Source organism: Leptodactylus fuscus, chromosome 5 (assembly GCF_031893055.1).
Source record: "Leptodactylus fuscus isolate aLepFus1 chromosome 5, aLepFus1.hap2, whole genome shotgun sequence".
Lineage (NCBI taxonomy): Eukaryota > Metazoa > Chordata > Amphibia > Anura > Leptodactylidae > Leptodactylus > Leptodactylus fuscus.
In genome coordinates, this window is record NC_134269.1 from 88,573,870 (window position 1) to 88,588,479 (window position 14,610).

Consider the following 14,610-nt stretch of genomic DNA (forward strand, 5'->3'; position numbering starts at 1 on the left):
TTCTGACTGTAAAGCGCTACGGTACCGGGACCAATAGCGCTTTACACCGGGCACAGATCGGGAAAGCCGACAGTGCCCTGACTTCAGCGCAGTCAGCTTTCCAGCAGTATATAAAACTGCATGTGCCCGATTTGATGAAAGGTCCTCTTTAATATTGTATGAATTTGTTTGCGTCCGATTTTTTGCGCCCATTAAGCTGATGTAAAAAACGTGATCTGAACGGATCCTGGAGATGGAATCCACCACAAAATCAGCAGAAGATTCTGCCATGTAAACAGGGTCTAAACCGACCATCAGCCCACAAATTAACAACTGACACCATGCTTCCATTCATTCTATGCATGGAGGCTCTGCAGCAGCTTGGCTTCCAGTGGCCTATACATTATGTTGCCTTCTATCTATATAGTTACTGCGCACACACAGCACTGTACATGCACCTTCTACTGACACACAGGGCACTGCAGCACAAACACGCTCTCTGCAGCTGCAAAACCTAAATACTGCTAAATGAAAGGACCTTTGATGATGTCACAACCATGTGATTAGTCACGTGCAAGAGTCCGGCGTTTACCCCCTACCTTCTGCTCATGCATTTCCCGTAATCTCAGAGGCTGGCTCCTCCTTGTCATGACATCATCAAAGGTCCTTTAGTCCTAAAGTAAGTGACATCTGCTGCCGTGTTCTTGTGTCCTGGAGCGCAGGCAGAAAGTGCCTGATACGTAGAGTAGATGTCACCTTGAGATTTGATGTAGTCATGTCCATCCTGAGAAGAAGCAGAGGTGTCCTACAAGGTGAGGCTGTACATGACACTGTGTGACACTACACAGGATTTAGTACATGCACAGGACTGCACGGTATACCTGTGTATATGGATGCAGAACATTATTGGCTGAACTGCTGACCATTGACCCACATCTGCCTGTATTTCCCACAGACCAGCGCACTGCAAACATTAGTAATAAAAATCCACTGCATATAATTCTTTGTTCAGCTTACTTCTATGGCGCCCTCATATTCTGCAGCGTCGCACCGTCCCAAGGCACAGCAACATACCCGCTCATCTGCATAGATCTCTTCTGCCATGTGTGAATTGTGTGGATAACTCAGGACTGGACTACTTCACTACTCTCTTACATTCTCTTCTCTAAAGGAACGCACCACTATTGTCATATCTTCTCTGCAGGGCTGCTTCACTATTGTCATATCTTCTCTGCAGGACCGTTTCACTGTTGTTGCATCTTCTCTACCCCGCAGGGCCGCTTCACTGTTGTTGCATCTTCTCTACCCCGCAGGATCGCTTCAGTACCGTCACAGCTTCTCTTCTCTGCAGGACCACTTCAGTACTGTTGCATCTTCTCTGCCCCGCAGGACCGCTTCACTGCTGTCGTATCTTCTCTACCCCGCAGGACCGTTTCAGTACTGTTGTATCTTCTCTACCCCGCAGGACCGTTTCAGTACTGTTGTATCTTCTCTACCCCGCAGGACCGCTTCAGTACTGTCGCATCTTCTCTTCTCTGCAGGACCGCTTCAGTACTGTCGCATCTTCTCTTCTCTGCAGGGCCGCTTCACTGCTGTCCTAACTTCTCTACCCCGCAGGACCGCTTCAGTACTTTTGCATCTTCTTTTCTCTGCAGGACCACTTCACTGCTGTCGTATCTTCTCTGCTCCGCAGGACCGCTTCAGTACTGTCATATCTTCTTTGATATAGCACAAAACCCCAATTATCTAACTCTTTTTAACTCCCTGTAAGATCAGAAAAAGCTTGAAGCAGTTCCCACAACCATTTTAGACAACCGCTCCGTCCTTTCCCCATATCCTGCTTCTTCCGTAGATCTTACCAGTGAGAAACTACCCCCCCCCCCCATTTCCCATTCCACACCTCAATATCTTACTCATTTGATTCTGTGCATCCTATCTCATCTCTAAACTTATTACTATGTTTATCACAACCCTAACCCATAATTAACCAATGGTCTCTTCCCATCACTTTTTAAACATAACTATTTGCTCATCCTTGTACATCTTTCGTCTGTCTTTAATACAGAAGAGCCCTCCCTTCTGTTACGAACTCTCTTGTTACTTGGTATTGCACACTTTGCCATCTTCTGTATCTCCAAATACTTCACCAACCACACAGTTCGTGTTCCTCATTCACACATTACCTCCTTGTCTCACCTCTTGTGTCGGTGTCCTTCAAGGCTTTGTCTAGGACCCCGGATATTCTCCATCTATACCTCTTCCATGGAACATCTAATAGAGTCCTTCAGCTTCCAGTTCAAATTTTACGTCGTTTACACTAAAATATACAGTAGTGTTCAAAAAATAAGTTTCAAAAGCATTGTAACCAACTTATATTTGCATGAGTGTAAATGCACAGGAAATCCTAAACGTTAACTTCCAAATCAAAAGAATAACAAAATGTATCCAGTTTGTGTTAATCCTGTACAGAAAGCAATGCTAGGTTCCCGCTAGCATTCAAGCACTCCACTGATGATTCTGCATAAAATCTGTGGAGAGAAAAAATCCTGCAAGGAGGACTTATCTCTCTGCCTGTTTCCTTATAAAAGGACAGGATTTCTGTCTTTTGGGTACCCATGCAGACCTGAAGGACAGAAACTTGAACGCTAGTGTTAATCTAGCTTAAGGGATAAAGGAATATTAGGCTGTTCAAAAAAAAAAAAAAAATAGCAGTAGATTTTGTCTATTTATTTTTCTTCTGATTGTTTTGTTGTTTTTTTTCTACTACACATACAAGTATATTACTTGCTGTGTAAAAATATTACTTCTACCAAAAACATTGACTTATAATCTTAATGATGTTGGACTGCTATTTTTTTAACACTACTATATCTCTTTGTCCCAAATGTTACCTGCTATCCAGAATCCCAGAGTGTCTATCAACCAGTTCAGGAGTAAACCTCTATTCTCTCATCTAGCATAGCTTCTAAATGTCTCCACATATTCCCTAGCCTCACGAGCCCACCTTGGGGTAACCTTCGATACAGCCTTGTCTTTCAGGAGCACATTCAAGCCTTAACACTCTGTGTGGCCTCTCCTCCAACCCACTTAAACCTCTAGTCCAATCTGCCAATTTCTCCACTGGCTACCCCGATAACATAGATGGCGGTCTACAACCTGTCCGTTCTATACTGTTCAACTCTGACCTAGTCTCCTGATTTATTTATATATCTTACTTGTATAGCATCAATATATTCTGCAATGATTTTCAGACATTGTCATCAGTCACTGCCACAAGTAGGGCTCACAATAGAAATTCCCTTTTAGTATGCCTTTGAAGTGTGAGCAAGACCAGAGTATTTGGAGGAAACTCATACAAACACAGGGAGGAGGTACAAATTTCTTGCAAATGTTCTTCATTGAATTTGACTTCAGCACTGCAAGGCAAAAGTGCCAACCATTGAGCCATCTTGGAGCCACCACTCTCAGTAATATCTTATCCTCACATGACCTCCTTTACTCTCTTCTTATATGCTTTTTATACAACAGTCTCTAAGGCCGGGTTCACACGATGTAGTTTGGCACGTAGTGTGCCACATAGACAGCGCGGGAGCTTTTGCGGGCTGTATACGCTCCCATTATTTTCATTGGGAGCCGGTACCGTATACGCAGCACTATTTTGCGGCGGCCGCAAAATAGCGCCGCGTATACGGTACCGGCTCCCATTGAAAACAATGGGAGCGTATACAGCCCGCAAAAGATCCCGCGCCGTCTACGTGGCACATTATGTGCCAAAAGACATCGTGTGAACCCGGCCTAAGATCTCTCCGATGCCTTCCCCATACTTTTCAACTCATTATACCAACACATCAAACTGTCCTCTTTATTGAACAATCAACGTTACCTACCTTCCCTTGTGTTATGGATTGATGTATTGTTTATGCTCTGTGGTTTTTTCCAGTTTTGAAATAATAGATTGAGCTAAATTATATTTGTAATTGGAACGACTTCTAACATTATTGAAGACAATGCTGCCCATCCACACCTCACATAATTCACTTTTGAATAGGTCTGTACACAGGTCACTATGCCGTTCAAATCGACCCTCCTTCTTCAGATATTAAGATGGTAGTCATATTAATGCTGACAATTCTGCGTGTTACTCATATATGTGGTAGTAATAATATTTCATTCTTTTATTTATTATTTTTTTATTTAAGCATTCCGTCAAGCTAGTACATCTACTAGCGTACAAACCTCCGAGGTGGTGGAAGTAGACACACATGAGAATGCAATTGTAAACCCAGATTTCACCAATAGGAATCCTCGAAACCTAGAGCGACTTGCACTTGCTGTTAAGGATCGGGGATGGGGCACAGTGTGGCCGACACGTCAATACTGGCATAGGTGAGGAATTACAGAAAATGTGTATATAAACACAATATTTTGTTTAGTTTAAAGCTTTCATATGAACAACTTTTCAGAAATGAATAGTACAAGTTAATATATGAAACTTTGTAACATATCTTATTAAAGAGAACCTTTGAACACCCCAAGGCTGTGCAGTTTTTTGCACCATGTTATAGGCGCTACTGCACAGACTCTGGGGCATTTTGCATCTTGTCTCTAGCCCCCTCGTTGTGGACTTCTGAACCCCATAATTTTTGACACCCTGTATGTTAATTAATCCCTTCACTCTCAGAAGGGAGTTTCTGACAGTGAAGGGAACAGCGACGTCTTGGGGTGGTGAAAGGTCCTCTTTAAAGAAAAATGTTTGCTTTTCAGGAAATTACCGTATTTTTCGGACTATAAGACATACTGGGCTATAAGACGCACCTAGGTTTTAGAGGAGGAAAATAGGGGAAAAAAATTTTGAAGCAAAAAAAATGGTAAAATATTTAATATATGGGAGTTGTAGTTTTGCAACAGTTGCAAGGCCACATTGACAGGTGACCCTGCAGCTGTACGGAGATCCATAGAGCGTTTTTTTGCGGGGCCAGATGTACTTTTTAGTTATACCATTTTGGGGAATGTCTATTGCTTAGATAACCTTTTATTTAAATCAGAGGCAAAACGGTGAGAAAAAAAAACACGGCGGTTTGAAAACTATTAGTAGACCGGGCATTTTCGGACACAGGGATTCCTAATGTGTATGTGTTTCACAGTAATTTTCTGTTTTTATATGTATTCTAGGGAAAAGAGGTGGTTTAGAAGTTTTATTTATTTTATTTGTTTAAAGCTTTTTTTTTTTTTTCCACTATTTTATTGCCCCTTTCCCCTAGGTGGCATGAACCTGAAATCATTTGATTGCAAGTCCCATAGACTGCAATACAAGTGTATTGCCGTCTGTGGGAGATTCTCTATGTTACTATTATGGCTGGTCATAGACCAACCGCAATACTAATATAGCTATGACAGGCCTGGAAGCCTTCAGTTGGCTCCCGGCTGTCAGCAGAACAGGTCGGCTCCTGCGACCTCACCGCGCAGGAGCCGGCCTGCAACTTTAAAAGTATTGGGGTGTATTCTATACACTTTGGGGGGAAGGGGGGGGTTAAGTTTTAATGCATTCTAATTGCGGGCATTAGCTTTGGGCCTCCGCGTATAGCGGAGACCCGGTTGCTATGGCGACCGCTGTGCAGCAGAGCGGCCGCTATTATTCTTACAGACACAGCATCCCGGCAATAGAACGGCAGATGCCGGGAAGGATTGTAGACGACGGCATAGGTGCTGGGGCCTGCAGCATTGCCACGCTCCTGTCGCCGCAGAAAGCCAGCAGCAGGAACATGGCGAACATCCAGGTTATAAGACGCACCCTAATTTTTCCCCCAGATTTGGGGGGGAAAAAAGTGCGTCTTATAGTACAAAAAATACGGTAATTCATATTAGTTTATGAAGAGTGGACGGAGGGATAGAAAAGACACTCAAATAATTGCTGCATTTACATTTTGATATTCTAAACAATTTTGCAATAGATGGATTTTTTTTCTGTAGCCCCCACCGTTCCGGAGCAATTATTTTGGTTAGTTTTAGCACCTAATATGGTGCTTATATTCACTACTGTCAGGTAGGCTCTCCTAGACTGCACAAGACAGAAGGGCACCACTCACCTTACAGTAGAGAGCCTGAGGCTGAGTTCACACAGGGTATTTTGGTCAGGACTTTGAGGCCGTATTCGCCTCAAAATCCTGACCAAAAAGATGGCTCCCATTGAAATCAATAGGAGACGGTCAGTTCTTTTTTCCGGAAGTCAATTGTTCCGACTCAAGAACGGACATGCTCATTCTTAAGACGATTTGCCTGAAGACACTCCCTCCTCCCTACTAGGCCCATTCATTGGGCCTAATCCAGAGCGGAGTGCGCGACTGGTTGCATCGGCATCCAGTCGCGGCTACCCATTTTTTGGTCCTGAAACTGAGGTGGCCTCCGCCTCAGTTTCCTGACCAAAAAACCCTGTGTGCACTCAGCCTAACAAGCATATTGGATGTGGAAACTGCACCGATTGCTCAGACATGGTGAAGGCTGGAGAAAGAACTCTCCACTGAAGTTGGAGTTGGTGAAAGGTCCTCTTTAACTATTTCGTCTCATTATTCAGTCTTTAGTATACAGTAAAATTGATCATTATTTTTCATTTTTCTTGAGTGGGGGTAGTATGTATTATTTAAAAGTACAAATATATAGAGAGATTTTTTTTTTTTTTTTTTGTTTCCTCTTTATTGCCATTTCATATGCTATTTATACATTATTTTCATTATTAGCATTTAGATTTAGGTTGAGTCTTGAATGCCGACTTCTTCTTTATTAAAGAGGCCCTTTCATGGATTTTGGCACGTGCGGTGTTATATACAGCTGGATTCAGCGCACTGTCGGCTTTCCCGATCTGTGCCCCAGGTGAAGAGCACCGGTACCGCAGCTCTTCATCGTCAGAAGGGCGTTTCTGACACTCTGTTCACCCCCTCCCTTTGCTCACAGTACTCGTCCATAGACGAGTATTATCAGGAGGGGAGGGGGCGTTCCTCCCCGCTCACACTGTACAGCGCTATAGATGCTGCTGTGCAGAAGGACATTTCTGACAGAGTGTCAGAAACGCCCTTCTGACTGTAAAGCGCTACGGTACCGGGACCGATAGCTCTTCACCCGGGGCACAGATCGGGAAAGCCGACAGTGACATGAATACATGGAAGAACCTCCAATGCAGATGTGAACATGGACTTACTGTTGCATTACCCTTTTATCTTTTTGTTAAAGTTTTGTTTGATATTTATTTATCTAACAGTAATAATGAATGTTTTTTGTTGTTGTTTTTTTATATATTAAAGGGTACGGCTAGAACGCACTGGACATAATGTGACTGCATCTGTGGAACATTGTAGTGGCAATGTCGTGCTCTCTGCCTCTACCAGAGAATGGGCTGTGAAGAGACATCTTTACAGTACAAAAGATGCCATGGCGTGTGAAAATGTTGGTAGAGTTTTGGCTCAGCGCTGCTTGGAAGCTGGAATACATTTTACGGATTTTCAGGAGGTCCCGTGGGTGTTCCGTAGTGAGTCGGTAAGATGAAAACTTCTAAATTCTTCTAAATTCAAACATTCATGCCGAACTTTAATAAAGATAGCTATAATGGTTTGCTAAGGTGATAGTGGCCTAAGTCAATAACTGTGTATAGGAGAATCTTAACTAACAAGAATTTATTATCCAAAATAATCTCTTCTTTCCCATAGCTGTGCACACAGTGCTCATTGAATAAACCACCCCTGCCCCCCCCCCCCCCCTATAGGAGATCCAATTTCTTATAGCAGCCTAACCTTGCAAGGACATACAGGAACATCCTTGCGCAGTATAGGAGTGGACTGCCTGGATATATCGTTTTAAAATATATATAATGTGGTCATGAAACGTGTATTAATTTGGGATTAATTCTCAAGGAAATTATTTCAATCTGAATAGTGCTTTTAGCCATCTAGTTACAGAGCTGGAATAGCTAGACATTTTGTGGCGGGGACGTTCAAAAAATGTTTTTTTTTTTTCTAATACTATTCTAAGGTTTAGTTCACACGTAAGTAACGTGTGGTTTATTTTGGCACTGGAAAAAAAACCTTCCTAATTAGGAAGCGTTTTTTTTTTACCTTGGCACGCTTTTTGTGGAGAGTTTTTTGTAAAAACAGCTTCCAGGGGGGTTTCCCATCCTTTAAAGAGGACCTTTCATCAGATTGGGCACAGGCAGTTTTATATACTGCTGGAAAGCTGACAGTGCGCTGAATTCAGCGCACTGTCGGCTTTCCCGATCTGTGCCCCGGGTAAAGCGCTATCGGTCCCGGTACCGTAGCGCTTTACAGTCAGAAGGGCGTTTCTGACACTTAGCCAGGGACGCCCTTCTGCCCAGCAGCGCCTATCGCACTGTACTGTGGAGCAGGGAGGAACGCCCCCCCTCCCCTCCTGATAATACTCGTCTATGGACGAGCACTGTGAGCAGAGGGAGGGGGCGTTCCTCCCCCTCACACTGTACAGCGCGATAGGCCGGGACCGATAGCGCTTTACACCGGGCGCAGATCGGGAAAGCTGACAGTGCGCTGAATTCAGCGCACTGTCAGCTTTCCAACAGTATATAGAACTGCCTGTGCCCGATCTGATGAAAGGTCCTCTTTAAGAGAACACAACATGGTTTTTTGCAAAAAAACGCGCGGTAAAAAACGCTTCCCATTCACTTCTATTGCTTTCTTCAGGCGGAAAACGCCTGAAGAAAGGTCATGTCGCTTCTTTTTCTCTGCTAGCAGAAAAAAAAGCTAGCAGTCTACATAGACTAACATTGTATGGAGGAGGATTATGACGTGGATTCCGCTGTCAAAATCTTCCTCCATGTCCCCGTGTGAACTAACCCTTAGGCTCAAGGGTCTATTCTCAAATATTCTTGTTAATGAGTTGTTTGGTCCTGTTCTTACAAGGTTAGCCCTCTTGATTCGTATACTATCAGATTATATACCAATTTTGGTGCATACTCATACATTTCAAGTTTAGTGATGAGACCGGTTAAACAGGACCTTTCACTACCACCATCAATTCAAGTTCTTGGCCTCTGTTAGGTGCCTATAGGCGCCGCTCCACTGATCCCTGCGCAATTTTCTCACTAGTCCCTACCGTTCCTGAGCAATAAGTGCAGTAAGTTTTAGTGGCCAATGTTCTATTTAAGCTCTGTACAGTCAGAAGGGTGGTGTCAGGCAGCGGGGTATAATTCAGAGCTCTAATCAGAAGTAGCCAGTGTCAGAGCCCCTTGTCTGTTCCTGCCTGACATTACAGACTCTACTGTGAGATGGTGGGGGCTAGAAAACAAATTCCAACTGTGCTGGAATCAGTGGAGCAGTGCCTTTTATCAGATGCTAAGAACAGGAGTTTGTGGAGTTGGGGAAAGGTCCTCTTTAATGATTTTTCCAATTTGGTGGGTGGAGTCACAGGTTAACTGGTTTTGCATTTCAAGATAATTAATCTACCATTAATTCGATATGGAAACTGCAAAGGCATTTCAAGATGCGGTCAAATCCCCATTTTGTGTTCCTTTAGAACTTCCTTTTAGGAACTTGTTGTATACAGGTCAGCCAAATGACATATGGTTATTAAGGAGGACTATTGCATCACATTTCTGCCTGGAACACATTCTGCAATGTTGCTACCATATGTTAAGTCCTGCTGGTGGGTTTTAGATGTATCTGTGTTGGATTTGCTTCATACAAGTAACAACTTTTTCATAATCGCTTTGCTGAACCTGACATTGACCTCTCTAAATTGAGTAATAATACTGCCATTGATGTGTATATAAAACCTCTTGAAAGCTCTGATTACATTTTATATCTCCAGGAATCATCGTGGATGGATGTGAAGTAACATGAATTAGTTGCATAGGTCAAGCAGCCATGCTGTCTGTGTACTTATTGTGCTTGATTATTCTATTTAATCTCACGGTTCTGTGTGTGCGATCCCCTGTGCTTGTCTTGCTTTTGGTTTATTTTGGATGCACAAACAAGTAAAGGACACTGCCATGTCAATATATATATATACACAGGAGTGCCCACACTGTTTTCTCATGTTATCGTTGATTTGTATGTCCCTTTATTTGCTCTGTTTGAGCTTAAAAGCATCCTTATTTATCTTGGAAGTGAAGTAGCAGTTCATAAATGTATTCATCAGTCGCTCAGGCTTAGTTTGTGCTGCTGATGAAGGATATCTAAATAGTGTGGTCATTTTTAAAGCTCATCTGTGCTTTTGGCTCTGGCGTGGCCTGTGTTTGTTCCTGTCTTGTGATTAGGGACGGACCTGTAAGAGCGGTGCTCACTTTTTATTATCGAATATCCCTTATTCAAAACATATCTATTTATGTATGTAATATTTACATATAACTATAGAGTACAAATGTAACAATCTTTACAGAAAAAAGCTTCTAAAAGTTGCAAGAGCATCGCTCTCCTTTGATACCCAACTTGAAAAGCACTCCCAAAGTACGATGGCTTCCATGTCTTGCACTGCTAAAGGATAAGAAGCCAAGTACAGCAGTGTGCATGTAAAGGTCCATTGTACAAGCCAATGCATGGCAGACGAATAGCCAGTGACAATATAACATATTGATCAGCACCCACTTTCAAATACGTTGAGGCAAATGATGTTTCGGGGAGAGCAATTGCTAAAGAGATCATTTGTCAAACCCATGCAGTTTTGTCAGCAGCACATCCCCGTTTACACAGGGTGATATGCTGCCAACAAAGGATCAGATTTTGTCACAAAAAAAGTATTCATTTGTCTGATTATTGCCGGCACATTTACGCAGGCCAGTTATTGGAAATGAACACTTACATTATAGATAATTGACCCAATAGTTGGCCAATTTACTTGTTTTTTATTCACCACCTTATTTTCTTCTATTTTTGTTTTCTAGGTGCAGAGATTTCGAAATGCAATGATTGAAGGTGGAATAGTGTTAAATGAACCCAGGCGCATTTATGAATAGGGTGTAAAAGGTGCAAGTCCTATCTATAGTGCAAACCTCTACTAAATGTACCTGCCCCTGAAGCCATTGCATAGAGCCTGTATGCCTTTCTTGGAAATTTCTTCTCAATACAAAGTTGAACTACATCTGTAAAACATCATGTTATAATTCGAGTCCACTTTATTGCCACAACTTGTCAGGCCAAGCTAAACTTTTAAAAGGTTCATGTCCGATTTAGTTTCCATTTTTGCAATTCCTTCATCTATCAATATTTTGTATCTTTCAACAATGCATTTCTATTTAAAAAAAACAAACAAAAGCAGATTCAATAAAACTTGGATTTGAAATTTTTATTTCTCCTATTTGCACTGTGGTGCTGATACATTTGCTGTTATTCTCCTTCATGGACCAATTATGTTGCTATTAAATAAGTCAGGATACTATAATGTCAGTTTCGGGGGTTGCTAAGTGGGGTGGCATACACACAAAAGTCCAGATTATTATTTATTTTCACTCAAAAAGGTAGTGCAGCAACAAAAGGAAACAATACAAAAATAAATACCTGCCCGGCTAGGCTCTAACTAAACATAGAATAGGTTACCTCACTTAGGATAACATAAATCAAAAAGCCAGTAGAATAATTCAGGACACAGCTCCAAAAATATTACCTCTTTCTTTGGCTCTCCAGCCAAGCTCTGCCAAAGTGTTGCTGCTGGAGCAACTTCTTAAGTCTCCCTTGATGAGCAGACGCTGCAGCTGAGTCGCTGGCGGAACATCCCCAAAGTGTGGACTGGAGGGGGGTGGAATGACAGGTCCCACTACCAACCTACTTGCCATCCCTAAACATCCAGTCCTGTAACCGTAACTTTGAAATAACCCTCAGAAGACAATAGTTATCTGCTAAGAAATGTTCTTTCTGGAGTTTTCTCATCTTACCCACCTTAGTAGTCTGGGTTAGATGTACACCCCCTCCATTACCTGACCAGCCATCAGCTTACAATGGTTATAGATCATATGTGAGTATGTTACTCAATCGTAGTAGCAGGCCTGTCTTGGTGGTCTTTATGTACAGCACACACGGAGAATGGAGAAAGTTATGGATATTAAAGGAAACCTCATTTTAACTACCAGTCAAATCGCCCACCAACAAAATGCTGCATGGACACTCCCTGTTTTAGTGGTAAATTTAGCTGACATTGAGGGTAAGTTCACATGAGGTTTTTTGGTCCGGAACCTGAGACGGAGGCCGCCTTAGGTTCCGGACCACAATACGGGTAACTGTGACTGGATGTCGGTGCAGTGCATCGGATTTTGAGGCCGTATCTGCCTCAAAAAACCCGTGTGAACTTACCCTTAGGTTGCATGCACACAACCGATTATCTAGTGTGAAAATCGGTCTGTGTGTTGGCCAAATTTACCGGCCAGCATTTTATGCTGGGAGAGAGACTCCTAGCAGCATAGATAACTATACTTCTAGGGGTCCCTCTCTTGGCACAGGGTGCAGGCTGGTAGTATTAGCCAATGCACGGGTTAAGTTTCACAGCTGAAACCTAATCATGCGAATATGCCTTTAGAATTAATACTGCATTTACTCAGGTCCATGGGGTCCGTCGGGCCCTGTATGTGTCTGCTATTCTGGCCTTCTGATGGACCAGAACAATGGAAAGTCTCCACCACAGAAACCGCAGAAAATCAGTGGAGAGGAAAGTTTGGCATAGTGAACTTTTCTCTCCGTTCAGTATAAAAACTGCAGAAACTCAGTGGACTCCATAATAGTAACCAGCAGAGTAACCTCTGTTTTAGTGGTCTGCTCTCTTTCATTCGGCTCCCCCGGTGGACAAGCACAACAGAGACCCACGTGCAGGTGTGAACCTAGAGTTACATGTACATTTACTTTATTGTAGGGAGGATAAATTGAAGACATGCAAGTCCTATGTATAATACTTGAGTGTGCTCTGCTTTCCTATTACAATATCAAGATTTTCATTTACTGATGGGTTGAAAGCAATATAAGATCTATACAAATGTGTTGGAACTGCAACAAATTTTAGGGAAAAAATAATCGCTATCACATGGGATATTTTTAAATAGGGAACGATGTTTTGTTTCTAAAAATACAATAAAAATGTAGAAGATAATTTGTATGTCGCTAATTTAACCTTTTAACCCACACAAATCAAAGTGGAATGCAGTTTTTGATAACTGCAAGTTTTCTTAAGGACAGAGCAACTTTGAAGTAATGATAAACTGGCAGTTCAATGAACTAACAAGTAGTATGAGAAAGCTGTGACAAATATGATGGAAAGCTGCCAACCTTTGAAATTAAATTGATGTTAAAATGGCACCAACATGTCTGTGTCCCCAATTAAGCCTCATAAATCATTAAGTCTATGTCAGCTCTGAGAAAGTATGAGTTCAGTTGTGAAATTAGAAAAAAGGCCTGCTTTTTATCTAGAAACAGCGCCTCTATTATCCATGGGCTATGTCTGGTACTGCAGTTCAGCCTTTTCAAGTCAAGGAAGTGACTGGCAAAACGAAGCAGAATAATTATTATTTGGCTTTAATACAGTATATCCATTAGCTTTAATATTTGCTTTATTGTTTTATGTTGTTATGGATTTCCATACTTGTTGCCTGGCCATACTGTGTTCTCATTTTAAATCTAATATCAGGACTCCTAAGACCCTTAAAACTTTCTGTTCTGAAGTCCTGGCTGAGGGCTCATTCATACAACAGATTTCCACAACCATGTGCTGGCTGTTTATTGCTCAGCACAAAACCCCATAGACTTTACTGGATCTATTCACACAATCATTGTTTTAATATCCAATATAAACAGTCTGAAAAAAAATGGAACATGCTATTAATCCCCGATTTCACTGATCCCTTAATAGACTTATGTTTATCAAACTTAAAACTAAAAGCTGAGAGCAGGGACCTAAAATAAAAAAATAAAACAACTCAATGATGATTGATAGACAAAAGTATTCCTTTTGTACCAGTCATCCTGTTAGTTTTACAGTCCATTAGTTTGATCGTCTGGCATAATATAACAATAGAATGTAAAACTGTAGTGTGAAACAGGCTTGACAATTGACACTATTTCATGGTATATAGCTGTACAGTATTCCCATATTAAGAAGTTAGCACGTCTCTATGGAACAGAGGATAACATGCAGATTGGTAGAGGTATGGTTGAGCCCCCTATCTATCAGGAGAACAGTGGAGTTTTGTCCCTCGATTGGATTTGCGATGTGGTCGCGACTGATGTGCACCACTTCAATTGCTGCTGTAGTTAGGCAAATGGTGACTATTAGGGTTGAGCGATCGTGATCGGATCCCGATCGGCGATTGAGTAAATTTCACGATCCCGCCTAATAAAGATCGGGAACGGAATTCCGATCCCGGTCGCTCAACTTACCTGCACACAATTTTTTAAAATCCGTTTTTAAAATCCGATCTTTGATAATTAAAAAAAAATCCCATGGACTTTCATTAGGATCGGGATCGGGTTCAGATGGAAAATGATCGGAAATCGGATTTTAAAAACGATCCTGAAATTTCAAGATTGGCTCAACCCCAGTGGCTATTTCTTAAAAAGCAGCTACCCGCGGAAACCTGTGGATCACATAGACTATAATACGGTCTGCCAGGTTGCTGCCCGAAAAATGGAGAAAGAAAAG

General features: G+C 42.0%; 1 protein-coding gene across 1 annotated transcript; it reads left to right on the forward strand.

The window, feature by feature from the left end:
• Positions 1 to 656: 656 nt before the first annotated feature.
• MRPL18 (mitochondrial ribosomal protein L18) lies at positions 657 to 12,246 on the forward strand. Its single transcript, XM_075273603.1, has 4 exons — positions 657 to 791; positions 4,179 to 4,365; positions 7,275 to 7,506; positions 10,877 to 12,246. Exons 1-4 carry the CDS (start codon positions 755 to 757, stop codon positions 10,946 to 10,948), a joined length of 528 nt encoding a protein of 175 aa, XP_075129704.1. The 5' UTR covers positions 657 to 754; the 3' UTR covers positions 10,949 to 12,246.
• Positions 12,247 to 14,610: the final 2,364 nt, after the last annotated feature.